The following is a 23025-nucleotide window of genomic DNA, read 5'->3' as shown; positions in this document are numbered from 1 at the left end:
GGCTTAAAGTATAAACAATACTAAAGAATCGATACTTTATACACGAACAAGTTTTTATGTGATCGATTTTTACTGATGAACATCCGGGCTAGTTTTGCTAGTCACAAGATGGCTGCGCCCAACGAAGTGCCCCAAAATTTGATCGACAACCGTTTCGCTTCTGAATTTGATTTATGATTTAACCATGGCTACTCCTCATCCAGGCTTAAGAAAGAAAATTCTGTCGTCATCTTCAATATCTCAGGTAAGCATTATTATCACTTTTATATCATAAAAGACCTCGTTAAAATAAATCTGTTTCAACCCTATCCAACAACATGTTCAACGGGCCTGGGCATTACATAGGCCTAGCATGCCTAGCTCTAATTGGAACGTTAGTAGGCCTATTCCTCTTTTTCGATTTTGGACGGGATCGTCATACTAACGCTCCACGCCTGTACATAGAGTAAGGTGAAAACGGTTCACGAAAATTCCCAAGACTCGCCCAAAATACCTCTAAAGCTCTATCACCACCTAGGCCTACTGTACTGTACTACTAGTAGTACTGGCTTCCGTAAATGCCTGCAAAGTCAAACGGTTGGGTCAATGAATGATATTTCTGACGGAAAAAATGTTGCACCCTGACTCTACTTCAGCAGTTGTGTACAAAGTCTATGGGGAGTGAAGAAAATTTTCTAAATATTTCCCAACAACATCGGTAAATGTTTCTTAATCCAGAATTTGTGTCTTTTCAGCATTTCTGTAATGACTGACTTTTAATTTTATTTAGATGATAGGCTTATACTGGCCTATGATGAGAAAAGTGGAGTCAGGTCAGGATGCAACATTTTCTCCAGTTACTGGGCCAGAAAGTCTACACACCCATATTTGAAGGGGAGGAGGCAGCGAAAATTTTAAGTGCTGTGCATGTGTCGAGCAAAAACAGTCGGATTTTGACAGATTTTGAAGTAAGAAATATCATTGAAGCCCCAACCGTTTGACGTTGGCATTTACGGAAGCCAGTAGGTGGTGATAGAGGTATAGTTTGGTAAGTCTTTGGAATTTTTGAGAGCCGTTTTCACCTTAGTCTATGTACAGGTGTGGAGCGTTACTATGACTATCCCATCCAAAATCAAAAAAGAAGAATACCAAACTTCCACTCAGTAGAGCTAGGCATTACACTGGTACAGTCATGACAGTACTAACAGGGTCCAGACAACTCAACCGTTTGCCAACTCGATTTTGGACAACTCGACTGTTGAGATAACTCGACCGTTCATGCGTTAAAAGGAGAGACAAGTCGTCCGTTGAGACAAGTCATCCATTGTGACACGGTCCGCTAAGCTCAGTCGTCTGCAGAGGCCATGGTGTGAAATACTATGCCTTAATACGTGTAATAATTGGTTTAATCAGACTCGATTAAACTGTCTCACATCCATGTGCTAGTGTGTGATTTACTCAGCGGGCATTATCACTTCTCAGCGGGCTTTATCAAATGTTAATACACAATCATGTGATGCATTTTGACCAAAAAGAAACAGAAAAACTGTCCCCAGGTTTTTATTATTTCAAAATAAGTCACGTTTTGTACATTAATTGAGGCTTACATTTTTGAGATTGCTTTCATCAAACCAGTGAGAGAAGACCAGTGACTGGACTACAGCGCTGTGCCTGTCTGTACCAGAACTTTTGTCTGTAAAAACTACATGAATGCAGTCAGCTTGGTTTGATGTGGTATCTCTGTGCCAGAGTGTTTACTGCATGTTTCTTGTTAAATTCAAGTAAGCTGTTATTACTTGGCAGTCTCCTGCGCCAAGCTGGACCGATGATCTTCCAGTCTGCCACCTGTCTGGCATTGGCTATTCGACCAATCAGATCTATCGACAAGACGGTGCTCGAGAGGAAGAGCATGAGTTTGAAGATCGCTTCTTCCACTTCAGGTGAGATTACTCGGTCTGACATGCCATAGCCACGATGGCTATGGTGGATTTCCTGTGGGGCCAATTTCATAGAGCTGCTTAAGCACAAAATTTGCTTAAGCATGAAAAAACCTTGCTTGAAAAATCAGGTTACCAGCCAAATCTCCATGTGATGTATATTGTTTTGGAATAGTATTCACCTGTCTTTGGGTTAGCATGACAATTACATAGATTTTAAGCTGGCATCCTTTGGTTTTTTAAGGAAGTTTTTGCAAGTATGAATTTCAAGACCTGTTGTGTGACACAGTACCATGCTGCAGGTGTTTGTGGCCCAACTGGGTAAATGTTGCATTGCTGAGTATCAAAAAGATTGCTTTGCAATTAGTCACAAATTGCACATTCTACATTGCATGAGGGGGTTCAACTTTTGGTGCAGTTTACCAGATTCGTCACATTGAAATCCTTCTCTGCACGGCACATAGTGTGTTAAGTGGCATCCCCAACTTTGGTCCTTGATAATTTCTCAGGAAGAGTTCCAGATGAACACTTCACTAATTTTCCCCTACGGTGTTACATTAGCCATCAGAAAGTGATAACGTGCTAAAGAGCCAAAATTAGCAGCAAAAATATTGAAGCATTTTCTTATGAAGTACTTAGATTCTCAGACCAGTCCCATAGGGCTTGTGCACAGGTTGTCTAGTGATGTCCGTATATGGAACACTTTCCAGTTTCATATTTAATCTAACCCTACAGGCTTTATTGTAAGGGAGGTTCCTGGGTTCTCCAAAGCGAATCACTGTGCAGGGACCCAATGGTACTTTCTTTGCAGCTTAGTATTATGCAAGTGTGTAGTGCACAACTCCTCCAACTCCTGCACATCCTCTTGGTAGGTCTTTCTGAGGACATTGGAGGGCTTAGGGCCAAGTGTAACCCTTCTGTATAGCACGCAGTGAGAACTGCACTTGATCCGAAGTGATCTTTTTCTACCTGACTCAGGACTAACGAGTTTGAGTGCTACCTCTACGGCGTCTTTGATGGGCACGATGGGATGCACGTGGCCGACTTTGCCCGTCTCCGCCTGCCGGCCGAACTGCTTCTGGGACAGCTCCTAGACATCAGGGAAGATGAGGCATTCAGGAAAATCCTCCACCATGCCTTCCACACCGTGGAGAGGAGTTACTTTGAGAGCATCGACGAGCTCTTGGCCGAGCGGACCAATCTCAAGTTGCAGCTGCCAGAGGTATGGTTCATGCTCTCTCAAAATGACTGTTCTTGGTACTCCTGCACAGCCTTCCTAAATGCTTTTTTTGTCTAGAATATGGAACTACCCATTAGAACACAGTGATGTTAATTCATCTGTTGCCCCATTGCGTTATCTTTGTTTCTACACATCTCAAATGTTTAGAAATTGTTGACCGGGAGTGCCTCACTTTCAAATCAAGATGGCCGACTCTTAGAGCAAGGTCAGTTGATAGTTGATATCTTCCTGTTTCTGTCTTTTTCTGCTGACTACACAGGAGCTTAACGACTATGAGCTGTACCAACAGTACCCTACCGAAGTTGACAAATTACAAGCCTTGGATAGTCAGATCATTGGTGGCGCTTCAGCTAATGTTGCACTCATCGTCTCTGGAAAACTCTTTGTAGCTAACGTGGGTAAGTGCCACAAATACCGACTTGTTGGCTATAGTCAGTGAAAGAATCTCAAATTTTGTATTTTGTACATTTGATAGTTGCTAAAAGGCAAACAAAAAAATTTTCATTTTTCAGTTATCAATATTGCACTTTGTTGTGAAAGTCAAGTGTATATTAATTCCTAATATTCAGCACTGCCTCTCTACTTTTTGGTTCAGTTACCAGATTGAACACAACACTGGCATGTTCAGTTTGGTCCATGTTCTCTTGTAGGTGATTTTGAATTTTGGAATTGTCTTCAGAAAGCCAGTTGCTTTCTTGAAAGACACAAGCAGAGCTTCGAATCCAGCAATTCAGAAGACCTGTTTATTTCCTGTCCTCCCAGGGGATTCAAGAACAGTCCTGTGCATCAGGGAGCCAGATGGTAGTCTCTCTGTCAAGCAGCTGAGCATCGACCACACTGTCCACAACGACGACGAGGTACTGAGGCTGCAACAGCTGGGCCTTGACATCACACAGATCAATGGCAATCAGCTGGGCAGCTCCAACACCACCAGGCAGATCGGCGACCACTCCTTGAAAGGAGGCTATAAGGAACATGCCACTCTGAGGTAAACTTAACAAAAAGATCCAAATCTTGTTCAGGTTGTGAAGGGTGTTACATCTGTGTGTTTGCTTAAAGCTGAATTCCTAAGCATTTTTTACTACAAAGTCTCCTGTATCTACCATTGTCATACTCTAGGCAGGAAACCGATGGCGCTTTGCACTTTAACTTTGAAGGAGCATCAAGTCCAGTGTAAAGTTTTATTATTTGGACTGCACATTCCTTAGTCCTACACAATCCTCCAAAACCTGGTGGATTTTGAAGGATCTTTTGGTTTAAGACTGAGACCCAGTGCATATATTTGTAGCAGCCCTCCAGTGGTGATACTGCGCCATGTGCTCATACATGTAGGCAGGTGAACTTTGACCTGGGCTCTGCTTTTGTAAAATGTGCACATGAATTTGAAAGAATACAAATTTGTCTTTTCCTTTAGTCTTGCGAAGAGTGAGCCAGTGATAGCTGAGCCAGAAGTGATTGGTGGGATACAGCTTAACAGCATGACTGGATTCCTAGCCATGTTCACAGGTGGACTTCATAAATCCCTAGAAGACTCTACTGCCACAGTGCAGGCCAACGTCGACATAGCCAAAATGATTGCGGCGGAATTTTCCGTCCAGTCGACGCTGAGTGGTGTGGCGCAGGGCGTGGTGGACAAGGTCGTCCGCATCCACCACGACACCTATCTGGAGAGGGGGCCTCGGGCCAGCCAGTGCCAGAAGCGCGAGGACATCACCCTCTTGGTGCGGAACTTCAACTTCCCGCTGGGCACCAACGTCACCAGTCCCACCTCACAGTTCAATCCAGTCACGGTGCCCTACAACCCGAAGGCCGCGAGCGGCCAGCGGCCCATGCTGATTATCCCACCGAGGCCTGGGTTCACCAGCCCGCCTTCCCCCCAGCCGAGCCGGCTGCTCCAGCCAGAGCAGATCCTGCCCATCTCGCCGACCATGGTCCCGCTGTCCATCAACGTCACAGAGACAATGTCGCCCACATCATCCCACACCAGCACGGTTGAATCACCCACCAGCAGCAGCGTGTCCACGCCATGCAGCAACCTGAATGACACCGATCCCAACAGCAATCAGGACTCCAGGTACAACACCAGCGACAGCGACACTCAGCATGGCGGGGAGGAACTCTTACTCTTCCAGCGCCTGCAGGTGGCAAGCCCACGCCCGACTGAGCCCGATGAAGAAGGGTACATCGAACCCTATGTGGACTTTACCGAATTCAACGAAGCTTTCAATGCGGCCATTATGGACACTCAATTGTCTCAGTGATACAACTGCAATGTAAAATATAATTTTAAATTATTATTTTAATATTTAAATTAGTGCCAAGTGTCCAAAAGTGTACATATTTCTTCCATCATTTGGTCACGGTAACATTTAGCGTTAACTATTGAGTGACAGTGTTGTGCACTCTTTTGACTGGAAAAGAACATGCGTTTTTAAGTTGTTTTCTTTGAAATTTGAAGCCAGTATTTCTCGAGGGTGCACTCAGTCAGGAAGCGTATACTCCATGCAATGCTACATTATTTAAATATTTTAATTGTAAAGACCACAACACCATAGTAAAGCATATGTTTACACTGGTGAGCAGCACTGCAAAAAAAAACAAAAAAAGACAAAAATGAACGCTTTGAATGGTGTAGCAAGAATAGTTTCATGAGGTGATGGATGGAATGTTCCCCTCCGTGAGGTGAAGAACGGAACATTCCATACAAAAATTGTTCTTACTTCTGTACTGAAATATTTATTACACGTATTTGTCAATATACAATGCCAGAATAAATCCTTATCGCCTGATTGGCACATGCCCCCCTCTCCCCCTGAAAGCTGTAACTTGTAAAGTTTAAGGACTGAGCTTTGCTATTCCTAATCATAGCTAGTTGCAATCTTTTGTTCCCCAAACTTAAAAAAAAAAACAGAACTTGTTTTTCTTGCTTCTGCATTCGTTTCCCACTTTCACAGATTGCACTTTTGGACCGACGCAATAGTTGCAGTTTTCTGTGCTCTGTTGTTGAATGGTCAAGCAGTGAACAAACTAATTGAAGACAACAAGCTGAATACATGAAACACAACAAGGAGACAGTATTGATAGACTGGCTGGCTGAAGATGAAATCAAGAGTTGACTTAATGGCAAATTAAAATGATGTCAATGATATCGAATTATGTGAACAGAATTTATGTAATTATCTTTCGAAGCATTTTTGTACTAGTATTTTTTTAAGTCTGGAAATTTACTGGCAACGTTTATGCAGAATTTAAAATGGGTCAGCTTAATTAATTCACATTGATTTTAAAAATACATGTAATACTGAAAACTGCGTTGAATTGAGTAATTCAGTATTAAACCCATGTGTTGAGTGAAGCACTACTTGGATCATCCAGATAAGAAAAAGTGAGCAGTTTAAAAGTGCCTTTGTAGAAAGCATTGCTGATATTCAGACCATCTTCTGATCAGACACCACTGATTAGTCATCATCACAAATCAATTTTCTCATCTTAAACTTCCGAATTCTAGGACCAATCTGACATTGCCTACAGAGTATCTCACATAGAGACCGTGTTATAAGTCTTGTTTTATCAAATCAAAATGCATGAGCTTTACATACACTGTCATGTTATTGTTGCTGTATGTGTGAAATATGTACAAGCTCAAGGGTTCTCATGATTGTAGAAGACTTTGCAAAAATGTCTGCAAGGCTTCAAAGTGTGAAATATCACAGCTGTCATTTACTGCTACCAAATAATGTATTTATTGTCTTTTTAAAAATGGCCTTTTACCTACTTTGGTTGCATTAAGTATTTGCAAGTTTTTTCCTTGATATCAGAACAAGAAACATTGTCACCTTAGTTTTTCTCAGTGATAAGTTTCTCCATACCCATTATCGCCCTGTGTGAATTCATCACTTACCCAGATCAGTAAAAAGTAAAGCGAGATTACAAGACTTCTGTATTTTCCAACTTCTTTCAATAAATGTACAACTCAGTTTAAAAAAAAAGGTCTTTATAAATTGTCATTTGGTCAACTTGACTGTTGAAACAATTACTGACGTGCTTTCTCTTGAGATGTTACTTGTAAATACTGCAAGTAATGCATAGCAAAATTTGTCTTTTAAAAAAGCAACAAAATGCTGTGCAACTGAAGTGTTCAATAACCATTATCCTCTTGTTTTTGCCATTGCTGGTCATCACCTAGGGGCAGAATCTTCCACTTGAAACAATGGAAATTCCTGAACAGTCAAACAAATTAATCTTTTGAAAAGCATCTCCCTTCCCTTAAAATGCCATCTTAAAATATTTGGGGCATCAACAGATGGATGGATTAAAAGTATGTAAAAACCAGTTTGACTTGAGATAATTACGTTTGTTACATTTATTTCAGAACTATGGCTGCTTTTGGGGTTTTTAATTGTTTAAAATTAAACATCCACACAGGATATAAAAATTCAGCCTCCATGCTAGTAAGTTGATGAAACAAACAGCTCAATAGTGTGTGAGCATGTTCTAAAAAGTACGATTGGGCCAAAATGAACGTGTATTAGGTATATTGGAACAAAGAAAGAAAATTGGCATCCCTTAAAACAGCATCAATTATGTGACCCGAGGTCGCCAGAGCAGTGTTTGATTTTTGTATTTCTTCCAAAGAATTTCAATACAATATTAAAGTGGGAACCTTCAGAATTATTCTCCAAAATATCTCATCAGGTCTCAAAACATGAATCAAAACAAGTTTTGTAATGCATAATAAATGACATCTTGCCCAGTAATCAAAACACCTAAAAGTTCATAGCCGATGAAAACAAATGAAGACAGAAATTTGAAATGACCAGATGTCAAATCAAAGAGATTCATGATGTTAGTACGAACAGTCTGTTGACAGCAAATGAAAAATTCAGGCTTCAAGCCCACTCAAAAGGGAATTGCTGCCCGAGTCCTCTTTCCGCATTCATGATTGATCACATACGAGTCAAACCGAGGCTCATTCGACAATACTGAGGAAGATGAACAAATAACACACACATCTGCCACTTAAACATTGGCGCTCTTCAACAATCAAGAGAGACTTCACCAGACCTCAAGGAAAAATCACATGCAACTGCATTCAAAACCAATTCACGTCGGCCATACCAAACTGGAAACAGGTTCATTTACTACAAAAATGTAGAAGGACCACGAGTAAAATAACAGTTTTACAGCGCTATTACAGAAAATAAAAGCGGCTAAGATCTCTTTGAGATAGAACTTTCCAAAACAATTTGGTAGGTTGACAACAATGCACAGGATGACTCGCCTTGGGAAAGTCTTATTCTTTAGACAGTTGTCACTGCACTTCGCCCCCCCCCTTCACCACACTTATCATTTTAATTACGCCAATGCCAAGCTCTTGGCTTGATTGCAGGATCATGGGATGGGTATTTGAGAATGAATGAATGATTCTGTCATCAGAAGTCCATGCTCAAAAAAAAAAACATAAAAAATCACCCGCAAAACGAAAAAAGCCTGAGACTGAAAAAAATGTACTGAACAATCACGAGTTTGTTTGTGGTGATGATTATGTATTTATGCTTGTGACCTGAAAACGAGTAGCCTCATTAACTTAATCGGTGAAAAATTATTTGCTGACAACAGTAAACAATTAATGAGCCAGTTCCGTATTTCAAACGAGCCACGGTCATTGCTAATGACCTCTGGAGTAACAAGTTCTTTAGGTTGTACATGTATTTCTAGAGGGCGCTGTTTGACAAACACTCAAAATGTGAACTTTTTCGTGACCGCACTGATTTTGTCACAAATTCTTTCGTCGTTTTCAGCACTGAGTTACTGGTTACTTTTAAGTTTTACAACTGCTGTGGTTCGGAGGAAAATAACGGCATTATATCAACTCTGAGTACACATAGAGGAGTATTGGCACAAGGGCTACAGTTGTCCTCGAGGCACAAGCCTCATGAAGTTGATGCCGCAGGATCAGGACCGGGGCCCGTATGTTTTCGCATGGTTTACGGCACAGGCCTACGCCTGCTTCCGCAGATTTATTGTACTCCCTTGAGATGATTATCCTATGAATGGATGTTAGTATTCAAAGGCAAATCAACATAGGGTGGAGTACAGTAAATTTGCGCAAGTTCAAGATTGCACTTAAACGCTTGCTGAAATCATGGAGGAAGGAACTTCCTCCATGCTGAAACTGACACGCTGCCACCTCTAGTCTTAAGTGTTAACAATCTTGAGTTGTTTTTAGTAAGCAGTGCCATAAAGTTGGTCCCAGATTGGTAACAGTAACAATGCAAGTAGTCCTTGTGTGCTAGTATTAAGATATTTTGAATGGCAGATTTAACCCTGTCCACTCCTATTTTAGTTGATTTGGCGTCATGTCTGTCACCCACTCATCCATAAACACAATATTGCTGAGTAGGTATGTCTTCTTAAAAAATGAACAGCGTACATGTTTAATGTCTTTAACAGTGTTTCGTATTGATTGTAAATGTAGTTAATCTCTCGGACTTACATACAATTCAATCACTTTTAGATGCTTTGTCTTGCAGCAACTCAAACTCAAGGATACAAGAGTGTCCACCATCTCATCTTGTTCATTGACTCCTTAGCACCATGGCTGTCACCCTTCATATGAACTCCTTGGCCTTTGCTTTGACCGTATTCGGCAACAAACTGACAGCGTCTGTGTTCCAGTTCTATTACGTCAAGCTGTTTCTGAACCACTACCACATATCTGAATCCTGGTTTTCATTTGCCCAAGTGGTGTATCTCGTCTGGAATGCGGTAAATGATCCCCTGTTTGCCTACTGGCAGGACAACTCCCAGATTAGAATTTTCCGCAGCCGGAGACTGGCCATCGTGTATGGAGCCCCGCTCTTCAGCATCTGTTTTCTGTTGCCATGGTTTCCGTGGGGAAATTACCATGACAACAGCTGGCTTGTGGGTGTCCATCTGACTGTGTCGCTCTGTGCCTATGATACACTTTTCACATTTGTTCTGCTGGCTCACTGCGCGATGTACGCTGAGATTTCTTCCAAGCACGAGGATCGTCTGCGCCTTACCAAGTACTGCCAGGTTGCGTCAGTTCTCGGAGCAACGAGTGTCATGGGTGCAGAATTTGTCTCTTCCAGCCTGGAAGACTTTAGAGCATTCCAAATGTTTTGCCTAGTACTGGCTTTAGTGAGTTGGTTAGCCATGCATTACACTGGTCGAAATGTTGTGACTATGTATGACAGTGTTCCTATTGATGATGCCACGCCGGATACCAGTGATTCAATGAGCAAGTCCTCTGCGACGAGACCCAGGGCCTGGACCCAATTTAAGCAAATTGTCTGCGAGAAAAACTTCCTCTCCTTTGTGACTATGAACTTCTGTCAGATACTTCACACCACATACGAAGCTAATTTCTTGGCCATTTTTGCCGACCTGCTGATACCGTCAGGTGACTTACCTCCGCCAGCGCGAAGGATGCTGTACGGTTCTGCATTTGTCTTACCGCAGGTCAGTATAGCCATCCAAGTTTCCACTCTGAACTCATTTGCTGTACAGTCTAAAGCGCTTGGTAAGTTTATTGGTAATATACTCAGGTGCACTCTCTCCCAATCCTGTACAGAAATGGTAAGTTTGTGCTTGTTAACCATTCAGATGTACTCCGTATATTACAACAGCAGCAAAGCCAAGACCAAGATTTTTATCGTAAAGGGGTGATTAGTGGACTAGACGTCAAGGAGGTGGGGGCGATTGAATTTTTCTTAGTAACTTCGTTATTTGTCTTTCAAATTTTCCAGTGTGGTAAGGCTTTTTTGTAGGGGGGCATATGCTCCCATTCCCCTCACCCACCTTATGCCATGACCTTACAGCATGGTTGCCGTACCATCTACCTTTTCCGAGATAACTTCCATGCAAGCATGGTCCTGTGGATAGTGGCAGTTACAGAGTTTCATATTACAAAAGGCCAAAGCCTTGGCTCACTCGGGATGTCTCAATGCACGATCCATCCTCGGGGATCGGCAGTAGCTTGGTTGGCTCAGGAGTAAGCCTGGCTTAGACTACTTCAACTGAGGCTTATGAGCTCAAGCCCTGATTTTGTTGATTTGGGAAAAATAGTACCCATGGGTTTGTTGCACAGAGTCGGAGACAGATTTCAAGAAGACACCTTTATTGCTTAAGTAGGGGTTGCGGTGAAACGAATCACAGCGCAGTATAAATTGCATTTTACTTATGTATATTGTGAGATACTCTTGTGAATTTCCTTTCCCCAGGTATTGGTGCTGATGCTGGGACCAGTGGCTGGGAAGGTTGGTTATTACAAGGTCGTCTTGTATTCATTCATCCTCAAGATTTTCAGCGGTGTCGCCATGTTTGTGATTGGGCAAACTCATACCTGGATTCTGGCAGTCTTCTTCCTGATTGATATGTACGCGTTGATTATCTTTATCATGTGCATATCGGTGTTTAGTTTTCAGACCTCTCAATCACAGTTTTCCTGTGCGACTCACGTCAGCAGGATTATGTACATTACTTTTTGCTTTCATCAGTCCTATGACCCGCGAGCTGGACCCGGAGAGGGTGCAATTTTCTTGGTAACAGAGTCTCTTTTGGTGGGATCTGCACTTCACTGGTTCACAAATGACTATGAAATGCACACATTATGGTCACATCATTACCAACAGCATGAACACTCCCCACCGACACAGCTCTTTTCAGCCAATGGGGGGTGCTTCTGCTCAAGGCAGATAGGAAAAAGATCTAAATCTAACCAGTTTTAGCTCAGTGGATGTTCTTCCTTTGAGGAATAGAGTGAAAGAAACCTGCAAATTAATGTTTTATTCGGGAAATATTTATTATTTGTTTTGATAACTTGACAATTAAAAACATCCCCATCTAAACACTTAAAAGAAAAAAACTGGTTAGTTTTTTCAGTGCCTAAATTATTGATTTCTGGCAATTAAAACAGACCACACCGTAAACTACACAGTGTGGACTGTGTTTTATAAAGCTGCAGTCTTTTACTCAAGTCCAATAAAGTTTTTAATTAAAATGTCCCTATTTGAAATGATCTCATTGACATTCTGTTAAAAGTCAATTTATTGTTCTGTCTGCAGGTGTGTTCCTGATGCTATCTTTTCATTCTTCAATCTACCCCTCTCAGATATCATTGATTACGATAAGGACAAATACAATAGGAGGTAAGAATAATTTTACATGTTTAGAGAAAAGTTCCTGAACATGCTGTGGACTCACTAGTGTTTTCTTAGCCTTGTTTTATAAAAGAGGAGAAATATTCATTTTCCAGCAGGTGAGTCAAACTCTTGCTAAATGTATACAACCACCTGTCTCTTTGTTTGATATGTTTTTTTTGAGGGCTTTCGATTCATTTCCACTTGTGAAATATTTAACTAAGAATATCTGTAGTTTAAGCTGACTAAAGTCAAAATCAAAGTGTAATATTTTTGTTTTTGTGTACTTGTTGTTTCTCTCTGGATCAGGACTCCAATCTCTTCCAGCGTGTTTGGTTACAATGCGCTGTTCACCAAAGCTGCTGCTTCTGTTGCTCCCATGGTGATTCTGAATGCACTGAACCGATACGGGTACCAGACTCTCATGCTACAAGACACGACACCGAATCACCACACTGACACAGACTCGATGGAGCAACTACACAAAGTCATGTTTTTGCTGGCTTGCTGTATCCCCATTGTCATCGGTTGTGTACAGATGCTTGTCTGGTACCCTTTCTCCATCAGAAAAAGCCATATTGTCATACCAAAACACATTGAGTCGTGAGGAAAGCCACTGAGATAATGAGTCCCTCTTGGACGTATACATGTAGAAAGTTGAGACCTCTTAAGACCATCATAAGACCAAACAAGAGTGTCAGAGGACGCACACAAGACCTCCAAGTTCGAATTTGAGTTGCAAGCTATTCAGATGCAATATTATGAAGGCATTCTTGTCATTGTTCACCCTGTTACTTGTGACTTCACTTTGATGGTCTCAACTAGAGTGCTGCCACTTGATGTATCACACTCTTTACGTTGTACGTACATTACCAGACCTGATCAAGCACAAATCACTAAGCTTGCAAGGATTTTGTATAAATAACCTCTTACCATGCTAAATGCACCTAAAAAACCTAACTAGATCTCTCTCATTGGATTCCATCTTTGAAGGAAAATTACAACTGCATATACAATATCGACAGGTGCGTGTGCATGCAGTGTGCAAATGTTCTAAACTTACACGTGTGTTGATTCAAATATCTTTGAAAAACAGCATAGCTGATGTACATCACAAAACTTTGAAGTTAAAATGCTGATGCAATCTGTAGGGAGTGACGTCATTTGAGAGAGACCTATAGTTTGTTGACTGGGATTTGTTTGAAAGGGAAACAACTGCTGCTTTTTTTTCAAACATAGGTGGTGGATAGCTTTGAGTCTTGAAGATGCTTTTGTGTCTGTTGTAAAGGATTTTTTTTTTAATCTGAATTTACAGCTACACTGTTAGAAACAAATAAGTCTGGATATGCTGAAAATCAGACCAAACAAGAAGCAGACTGTATAACTGCTTGATTCTTTCACTTAGCCCAATTTTTAAGAGGAGGCAAAATTCTCCTGGATTTTGTCAATCTTAGGGAGTAGAAAATAATGTTTTGTTTCAGATATCAAACTTTGTTGGAAGAGTGAGTCGGAGAAAAAGGTTGTGGCTGATAAATCTCTGTGGAAATCATTCCTAGAAATGCCTGTCATTTGAGCATTTCTTTGATTGGTTAATTTATTTAAATTCATATTTTAAATAGAACAGATTTACAAGCCAAGTGTACAAATTAAAGGCAGGCAAATTTGGGTTTTGAAGGTATATTATATTTCAATGATGTACCAGCTTCTTGGTGTATGGTTATTTTAGAAATTTTATTCTTTCAAAGGGTACTTTTTATTCGTGGAATCTCATAAAAAAAAATTATGATTCAAATGTTTATTTCCTTATATTTTTCTATCATTTTTGCCCTAAAGGGATAGCAGTAACGGCATTTATAAAATGCAACTTATAAACTGCAAGCTATGACCACGAAATGGTGTAGAGTTGGAACTATTCACGGGTTAATATGGAGCTTCAAAAAGTTTTTTTCCTCGCAGAAATAAAAATGGGCATGCACATACGTACATGCTTGGTCTCAGCTTGAAGCTTGTATTTTGTTTTTTTTCTCCCCCGTACTCTTTAGTCGACCCCATGACCCCTGCAAAATCAAGCCAGTTTTGTTACTCTGCGGTCCATTGCGTTCTATATTTTTCCTTTTTCCAATAATTTCAAGCACACAATTCTAGTTGTATACAATTTCGTAGTGTGTGTTTAGTAGTTTCATGCCGAGAATCATCCTTACAAGACGTTCCATAATTTACACATACAAAAGTAACCGGAAGTTCACTTTATGCAGAAAATTGTGTTTTCAAACTTTATAAATTGTCATTTTTTTCTTCAATTATCTACAACCTTTTCATTTTAATGAATTGCTTATTGTACGCAACGTATAAACATATATTTTTCAAATACCACATCCAGTGGATACGCCAAAATTTTTCGTTCGTTTGGCATTTTTAGTAGGCTACCGCTACACATTAAATTTGTCGGCTTCCTCCAATGCGAAGACCAATTAAATAAGGTGTTGAGGTTGGAAAACCTGAGAGAAATTCTGCCGGTCAGCAACTGGCCAGTCCGAAAGTTCATGTGTAGTGTTCAACCAATCCAGAGGAAGAAGGACGTTATGATGTTCCAATCATATCTCAGAAGTAAGGGGCTACGACTAGGCTACTATACTACCTTGGAGCTAGGTTCGATTCCTGCCTGCTTGCTGCGCTACCCCGCACCCGCCCATACGCACCGGGGTCCCCGCACCGGCACCGACAGCAATACAACATGCAGCTGGTGTGCATGTGAGAAGCGATACTGCCAAGGCCGCGCGGGTTTAGTACTTTTGACCATAGGACAAATACACAATTAGCTGGAGGAGGAAGAAAAGAAATGCGTGAGGAAAAATGGATAAAAGAAAGCCTACCCTCTGGGTAATAATATCAAGTTTTCCAATCATATGCATAAAAGCCGGCGGAGCGTGATAACACACGTGCATGTTCACTGTACCGTACGAGTATGCCACGTAGACAACGCGATATGTACATTGTAAGTATACACGAAAACGTACACGTACCACTCAGCCCGGGGAAGCGGAAGTGATCATTTATCGACAGTGATTACTTGCGGTCATGTGTACATGTACGTATACTTGGAAAACCGAGTTATGAACAGCTAAACTTTCTACCTCATTGAATGACTTTCTAAGCTGTAGGCTTTGTATTTTTTATTTGGCCCAGTCTGCAGCTACAGACTAGTATGTTTGTAGTATGGATCTTTTGAAGTGTGCAGAGAACGCCTGGGAAAGATTTTACTTTTCTATCCCTACCAAAATCAATTTGGGACAGCAAAAATCTTTGAAAATAACTATCCAGTTGTGCTCATATTATGTAAATTCTTGTCCATGGCACACCTAAGTAACATTTATTCAAGATGTTACTTAAGCGTGCCACACATGATGGTACAACCTTAAGACTATCATCAGGATATATTCGTGCAATTCCCGGGGGAAGCAAGTTCCGGTTTCTGTGTTCGACGGATCTTGGCACTTGTTGACTCAAAGAAAGTGTTCACGGGTAGGCCTATTTTCTGCCCAGTTTTTCACCGGTTTTACTGAAATAAATCTGGAAGTGTTGTTCAAAGCAGTTATATAATGCTGAACACAGCTGGATAGTTATTGTCAAAGATGTTTGTGTTCTTGACCAATTCAAGTGAGAGTATTTAAGTAAAATCATGGTGCAGATCCTGGGGTGAGGGGAGGGCCCCTCTTCCCTGCTCTGAGACCGAAAAAATGTAAAAAATAGGAAAAATAAAAAATAACTAAAGTGTACAAAGGTAAGTGGCCAGTACCATTGTAAACAATGTTTACCTTGTAATGTTTCGTCATCATTTCTGCTTGTCTGCAAAAATGAGACACACACAAAAATTTCCAGCCCGACCCCCCCTGTAAAATTGCCTGGATCCGCCCCTGAAGTCTTTCATTTTGAATATCCCAAATATCATGAATACATAAACACCAACAATTTTACATAGAGCATAATTTGGGGATCAATTTAAAAAAAAAAAGGATAGGGGATTCAGTATCTCGCAAGAATTACAGGTTTGAAAACTAGAGTGGATTTGTTTATGTTTATAGTAAGTTGGTGTTTATAGTAAAATTGATTGTGTAAACAAGTGGTAAACACAAAAGGATTCTTTCACCATGCAGTTTGGCAACAGTTTTCATTCTTTTGATTTATCTCTCACAGTTTTAATGTGAAGTATACACAATTTGACTGTTTTAAGTAGGTCAACATTACCTGGAGTGTACATTAATGCAAATTATTTTTAATTCCACCACTTTCAGGACTTTAAAGACAAGTAGCAACACAGCCACACTAGTAGATCAAAGTCTTCCATTTGAAGGCATAAAACTTTGCCTGTGGTCAAGAGTTTCTCTCATTCCATCCTCAGCACGTGAACACCATGGCTTGCAAACTCCATATGAACTCTGTTGCCTATGCTTCAACAGTATTTGGCAACAAATTGACAGCATCTGTGTTCCAGTTCTATTACGTCAAGCTGTTTCTGAACCACTATCATATATCCGATTCCTGGTTTTCATTTGCCCAAGTGGTGTATCTTGTCTGGAATGCGGTAAATGATCCCCTGTTTGCCTACTGGCAGGACAACTCCCAGATAAGAATTTTCCGCAGCCGGAGACTGGCTGTCATGTATGGAGCTCCACTCTTTAGCATCTGTTTTCTGTTGCCATGGTTTCCATGGGGAAATTACCATGACAACAGCTGGCTTGTGGGTGTCCATCTGATGGTGTCACTTTGCGCATATGATACATTGTACACATTTGTGTTGTTGGCTCTTGGCGCGATGTACGCCGAGATTTCTTCCAAGCATGAGGACCGTCTGCGCCTCACCAAGTACTGCCAGGTTGCATCTTTTCTCGGAGCCACAAGTGTCATGGGTGCAGAATTTGTCTCTTCCAGCCTGGAGAACTTCAGAGCATTCCAAATGTTTTGCCTAGTGCTTGCACTTGTTAGCTGGCTAGCTATGCATTATACTGGTCGAAATGTTGTAACCATGTACGACGACATACAGGTTGATGATGCTTCATTTGAAGCCAGTGATTCAGCGAGCTCTTCTTCATCAACTAGTCGCAGGGTCTGGACCCAATTCAAGCAAATCGTCTGTGAGAGGAATTTCCTCTCCTTTGTAACAGTAAACTTCTGTCAGGTGTTTCACGTTACATATGAAGCCAATTTTCTGGCCATTTTTGCCGACCAGCTCATCCCTTCAACTGACCTTCCCCCGCTAGTCAGGAGGGTGTTGTATGGATCTGCGTTTGTTTTTCCTCAGGTCAGTACACACAGCATCCGTGTCTATCCTGTTGTGTGTTGCACCCGTATAGGTATCACGTGGTAGGACTGAGTGCAGAAAGCTATCACAAAATCTTGACTAGAGTGGGAGAGTTTGAAGGGGCACTCTAGCGTAGAAACTAACCAAATGTAGGAGTTGGCCACTACGTGCACCCATATTTTTGTAAAAAATACACGTAATTACCAGTCTGTACAATGTTTTGATAGATTCAGAACTTTCTCGTGGGCATCATCTTTTGCTTGGGGCCAGATCATACCGTACTGCATACATGTATCTGCTTCAGTGTACACAAGTGTCACTGGATCACCATGCTATTTTGAAGTTGACAGAATCTTGCAAGTTCATTCGGGAGTTCGGACGAAGTACATGTACTTATGAACTTCTTTGTTCAAAGACAGCTGTACAAACTGCTCACCAGGTATCAAACAAGTTTATGTGTGGATCCTCCCCAGGTGCTAGTACTGACGTTAGGCCCAGTGGCAGGGACATGCGGTTACTACAAGCTCATGCTGTTCTCATTTGTCCTCAAGACTGTCAGCGGTGTCGCCATGTTTGCGATTGGACAAACTCATACCTGGATCCTGGCTTGCTTCTTCCTCATTGACATGTATGTTAGCGTAAATGTTTCTGCCTGTTAGTTCTAACGCCACATAATGTTTCATGCGCTGTGTAAAAAGATGAAGAATTTCTTCAGATACCGTGCAATGTATGTAATTTCTTTGGTGGTCAGCCCATCCTTGCACTGGATTCAAACTGAGATGAAAATGTTACTGTGGGCTTCCTCTTGTAAACTGGCTCGAAATTCCCTCCTGTCTGTGTATTGTTGTGACTGTCTGTTCAGTCTTCTACATGTGTAACTCTCATTGAAGTGTACGTGTACAGTTTCCTTCTGTGTTTGTCGTTGTACCAGTTTTCCAGTTGAGCGTACCCACATACAAATTTAGCCCCATGAAGTGATTAACAACAGCATGACCAGTTTCAACTTCAGTTTAATACATCTGTATTCTAAATTGCATCTGGTAACAAATTAAGATTTTCCTCTTAGCCTGACGATTTTTCTCAATCATTTGCAGAATTTGTGTAGTTGGGAATGAACAATTCTTTTTTGTAAAACAATTTCTTTCTTTTCTTTTTTTAAAATTTCAGATGTGTTCCCGAAGCTATGGGTGCATTTGTTATTCTCCCCCTGTCAGATATCATTGATAATGATAAACACAGATATAACAGAAGGTAAGCACAGTACAGTCATTTACAAGAGATTTGTGAAAAATTTATGATGACTATCAGCTACTTTAAAAGTGTGTGTGGTTTGGGGACTTTTCTGTACTCTCTTTCTCTTGCTCCTAATTTCTCTAGGAGAAGGGCACCAAAGTGGATGACCTGCCAGCTGATCCCTTTGCGTGCTTGTTCTTTTCTCACTTGCCCCATGCCTATTGGCTTGTTGTAGCAGATAAGCTTAGGATCTATGAGAAGATTTGCTGTTATGCCTTAGAAAATATGGTGGAACTAGTTTTTTTCTCAGTAGTAATCACTTTGACTGTCTTAATTCTTACCCCTCCCTCCTCATTTGACCCCTCCCCTTTACCTCATAATCTGACAGGTTTTAGGAAATCTAGTTGCGTTGGTGGGGAAAGAGCTATAAATTTGTCTGGTTTGACCTAAAAAAATTACAAAAATGAACATTGCCAAACTTCAAAAAAAGTTTTAAAAATGTTCCTACACGTACATGTATGTGACTGTTCAATAAACTTGATTGCGAGACTTTCTAACTTCAGATTAAGAGTTTTATTTCTTTGTTTTTTGTTTGTCCTGGGATCAGAACTCCAATCTCTTCCAGCGTGTTTGGTTACAATGCATTGTTCACCAAAGCTGCCATTTCCTTTGCTCCGATGTTAATTCTGAACATACTGAACCAATATGGGTACCAGACTCTGATGCTGCCAGACAAGTCACTCGGTCACCATGCCAACCAAGAATCAGTTGGGCAACTACATCAAGCCATGTTTGTAGTTGCCTGTTGGATCCCTGTCTTCATTGGCTGTTTCCAGACACTAGTGTGGTCCACATGTTTTTCTATCAGGGACAGTCATATTGTCATACCAAAACATATTGAGTCATGATGAAAGTTGCTCAGAGGTTTTGAAATTTTGTGCTCCATTCATCATTATAAATAGAGCTTATTTTGAGTGAATTATCCTTTACCATGCTAGATTCAAGAACATCAGCGTGTAAGAGTTGCTGAATTTCTGTTGGAGTTTGTTTGATCAGAGCAAGATCAAAAGGCTGTTGGATGCCCTTGCTTCAGTAGGCTTCACTGTTAGATTCAGGCTGTTAGATTCTGGTTTTGGACAAATATCTACATGTATGTAGTAGAGAAAACTATTCCAAAACAAACTAAAGTATCATCATTCTTCAAAAAGTCTGAATAACATGATTTCTTCAGAGTTAGTTACTAACGATTGCTTCAGTGGAAGTTTCCTGTTTAATGGAACTTAAAGTGTGTGTTTTTAAATTGGTTCACACTCATACGTTTCATATTATTATGGCTGTTTCCTGGTCCTTAATACATCAGTAAACCATCATGATTCAGAAAAAATCATTTCTTAATCAGTGAATCTTACTATGAATTCCTAAGAAATGCCAAGACAAAAATGATCAGAATGAAATATAGTACATAGTATTATAATAGGATGTGTTCTGAATATAATCTGAATATGTGATAATCATGTGACTTTCACTCTTATATTTTACAGATTTTTCATTGAGAGAAATATGCAAACTTCGGTGTTGATACTTATTATTAGTATATAAATATTTCAATAGTTTGCTGCCATACTCTTAGAGTCAGATATTTATACCTAATTGCAGTTTACATAATTATAATATCAGAGCATGATCACCTTATATTTTCATATACCCCAACAGAAAACAACTGCTTTTTAAAACAATATGAAATTCTCTGAAACTGAAATATGGAAGATGTTTACCGCTGTCTTTCAAAGGATTATACTACATTTAAATGTTAACTTAAGTCATATCTTCTGTTAATATTTTACCTTCTAATTTGTGTTAACACATCCTTTTTGTCCTGATTTCGCGCTACATATTCCATTGTTTTCCATATCTGTATTTACCATTTGTACACAACACTGTAGAACCTAAAATGCTTCCTTACTTGTTTTTATTTTGCATCTCCCACTGGTTACTTTTATTGTAGTGTTGCATGGTGTGTTGTGTTGTTCATGACATGCCTTACAAAAGCTATTTCTTTGAAGGTTTTGCCACCTCTTGTTGGTTTGAAATTCTCATTTGTAGTCTTTCATACTTTCTGATTCAGCCCACCATGAACATCAGGAAATCAATGGTACACACATGCTTTAAAATACTGAAGAAATAGAAATATTAGGAATGCAGTTTTCAAATGTAAATACATGTTTTATGCGGTTTAAAGAAACCGCATTTTTTTAAAAGATGTACTGAATGCTTTTGCAAGATTACTTCTTGCACAAATGCACTAGAGAATCTTCTGCCAGGAAAAAATTAAATACAAGTACGATATTTTGTAATAAATGTGATATAATAAGTGTTTTCTTCTTTCTTCATAAAATCCCACTGGTGCTTTTACGTATATTTTTGTTCATTCATACCAAAGGGGTAATAGGATAGAGAAACAGTAATCTTTATTTTTGGGCAAAGTTTTCATTTGATGGTTTCGCTTTGGCTTTACATTTTGTAACTCTTTCCCACTGAAATGCATGTCCAAATTCAGCTCAGTTTCGTCACATTACATTTATTTCCTCCTCGTTGCCAGCAACAATGCGTGTGATATTGGGCCATTAGAGAGGGCAAAATCTGGAAAGCAGTTAAAGTTTGTTTCAGACATGCCATTATATGAAACAAACGAAACAGTACAAAAGAAATGACAAAACAGAGAAAACATTACGCGTGTACAAAATGAGCATCAAATAAAAATAATAAATGAGAGGGCTTGTTTACTGAAAGGTTTTATATTTGTTGTCAGAGGTCTTTGTCCATATTAGAGAAACCAGATGAATGGATTGCTTTACTTGACACTACGTGAGAAACTTTTTAAGTTACAATGCAAATATCAGCAAGAACAAATGGATCCCCTAAGTTGTGAAAGATCTCAACTAGAAAATCCAAGTATAAACTTGACCGCGTAACTTTTGTAAGTATGGAAGAAAAGTGGCCATCTGCTTTTTTTGCTATCAGAATATAGTAGAAAAACTGATTTTACGTCTTTGTAACATGCAATTTTTGACTTTTCCACTTTTCTGCTACCTCAAAAGCAGAATGGCCATTTCATTGTAATGCATTTTTCCACTTTTCTGCTATTACAAAAATAGTTTTACTTTCCTCTTTTTGATGGCGGCCGAAAAGTGGCCATCTGCTTTTTACCTGTCAAACAAGCAGGAAAGTGGATTGAACGTTTTGACGACAAAATGGTGTTGCATATGTGCCATCCGGCGTCGCATTTTTTAACGGGCGTCACATTTTTCGACGGGCGTCGCATTTTTCAACCGGCGTCGCACTTTTCGACGGACGTCGCATTTTTCAACCGCCGTCGCATTTTTCAACCGCCGTCGCTTTTCATTGTGAATAAGCCATTAATCATCAATGGTCAACCTTGGTCCAGCCAGACCTGAAGTTGTTGACTTGGATGCTAAAAGTGTGCGTACATATTTTTAATGATTATGGAAACGGCTAAATTAGCATGTATGCGTCGATTAACTCTGGTTGGTATGGTATTTGCCATCTTGCAGACATGCTTCCCGAGGGAGCGTTTATCGCAGTACGGTCTATAATTTAAAATGTAACTACTCTTGGCGAAGAAATGTCACGCACCATAACTTTGAGAAATTTTACGTTTTCTTGGTTGAAAGAAGTTGTCAGCAATACAAAATCACAAACAGTTTTCCGAAAATACTTGTTGAACCATGAAAATCTGTCCAGAGGAAGCCAAGACTGATCTTATTTTTTCATTACAGTAGTAGAAAGGTATTTCACACATTTGAAGTTGTTCAGGCAATGGTCCATGGTTCAGGCATTCCCCCGGTGGAGGCCGTCTGGTCATGAGATCATTTATCTTTCTTTGTTGGGGGGGGGGGGGCTTGTGTTTATTACTCAACGAAATGACTTCCCAAGATCTTGAGGACTGCATGTAGATTTGGGTTTGAAAAGTGTCACTGTTTGAAAAGGCTGTTTCGTCGTAGCTGCTGCTTCTTGATTGACCCTGGGGTTACACGTACATGTACAAGCATTTCTGTCTAATTTTCTTTTTTTTTGTGACAAATGTTGCCGTGTGTGTGAGAATCTCCACAACAGATAACTTCATTCTTTATTAGACTAGTTTTCGAGTGTTTT

At 40.2% G+C, this 23025-nt stretch overlaps 3 protein-coding genes across 5 annotated transcripts; all 3 read left to right on the top strand.

The window, feature by feature from the left end:
- The first annotated feature begins 72 nt into the window (after positions 1 to 72).
- tab1 (TGF-beta activated kinase 1 (MAP3K7) binding protein 1) lies at positions 73 to 7488 on the top strand. The gene is made up of 6 exons (XM_022239818.2): positions 73 to 244; positions 1783 to 1919; positions 2895 to 3138; positions 3416 to 3554; positions 3919 to 4144; positions 4571 to 7488. Exons 1-6 carry the CDS (start codon positions 185 to 187, stop codon positions 5415 to 5417), a joined length of 1653 nt encoding a protein of 550 aa, XP_022095510.1. The 5' UTR covers positions 73 to 184; the 3' UTR covers positions 5418 to 7488.
- Positions 7489 to 8871: 1383 nt separating this feature from the next.
- LOC110981849 (solute carrier family 68 member 1-like) lies at positions 8872 to 14324 on the top strand. Its single transcript, XM_022239823.2, has 5 exons — positions 8872 to 9126; positions 9690 to 10641; positions 11403 to 11557; positions 12246 to 12329; positions 12630 to 14324. The coding sequence occupies exons 2-5, from the start codon at positions 9754 to 9756 to the stop codon at positions 12925 to 12927; spliced, it is 1425 nt and encodes a 474-aa protein (XP_022095515.2). The 5' UTR covers positions 8872 to 9126; positions 9690 to 9753; the 3' UTR covers positions 12928 to 14324.
- Positions 14325 to 15023: 699 nt separating this feature from the next.
- Positions 15024 to 21618, top strand: LOC110981848 (solute carrier family 68 member 1-like). Of its 3 annotated transcripts, none has more exons than XM_022239821.2 (5): positions 15024 to 15315; positions 16613 to 17619; positions 18093 to 18247; positions 18787 to 18870; positions 19460 to 21618. In XM_022239821.2, the coding sequence occupies exons 2-5, from the start codon at positions 16732 to 16734 to the stop codon at positions 19758 to 19760; spliced, it is 1428 nt and encodes a 475-aa protein (XP_022095513.2). In that variant the 5' UTR covers positions 15024 to 15315; positions 16613 to 16731; the 3' UTR covers positions 19761 to 21618. The 3 variants fall into 3 exon arrangements, with proteins under 3 accessions (XP_022095513.2, XP_022095511.2, XP_086995595.1); XM_022239819.2 differs by having other exon boundaries at positions 15024 to 15408; XM_087139469.1 differs by having other exon boundaries at positions 15024 to 16101.
- The last annotated feature ends 1407 nt before the right edge of the window (positions 21619 to 23025 follow it).

This window comes from Acanthaster planci, linkage group LG07 (assembly GCF_054643075.1).
Source record: "Acanthaster planci isolate LZ-2023a linkage group LG07, COTS_SCS, whole genome shotgun sequence".
Classification (NCBI taxonomy): domain Eukaryota; kingdom Metazoa; phylum Echinodermata; class Asteroidea; order Valvatida; family Acanthasteridae; genus Acanthaster; species Acanthaster planci.
The sequence above is the reverse complement of the archived record's forward strand: the minus strand, read 5'-3'. Positions and strand labels throughout refer to the sequence as shown.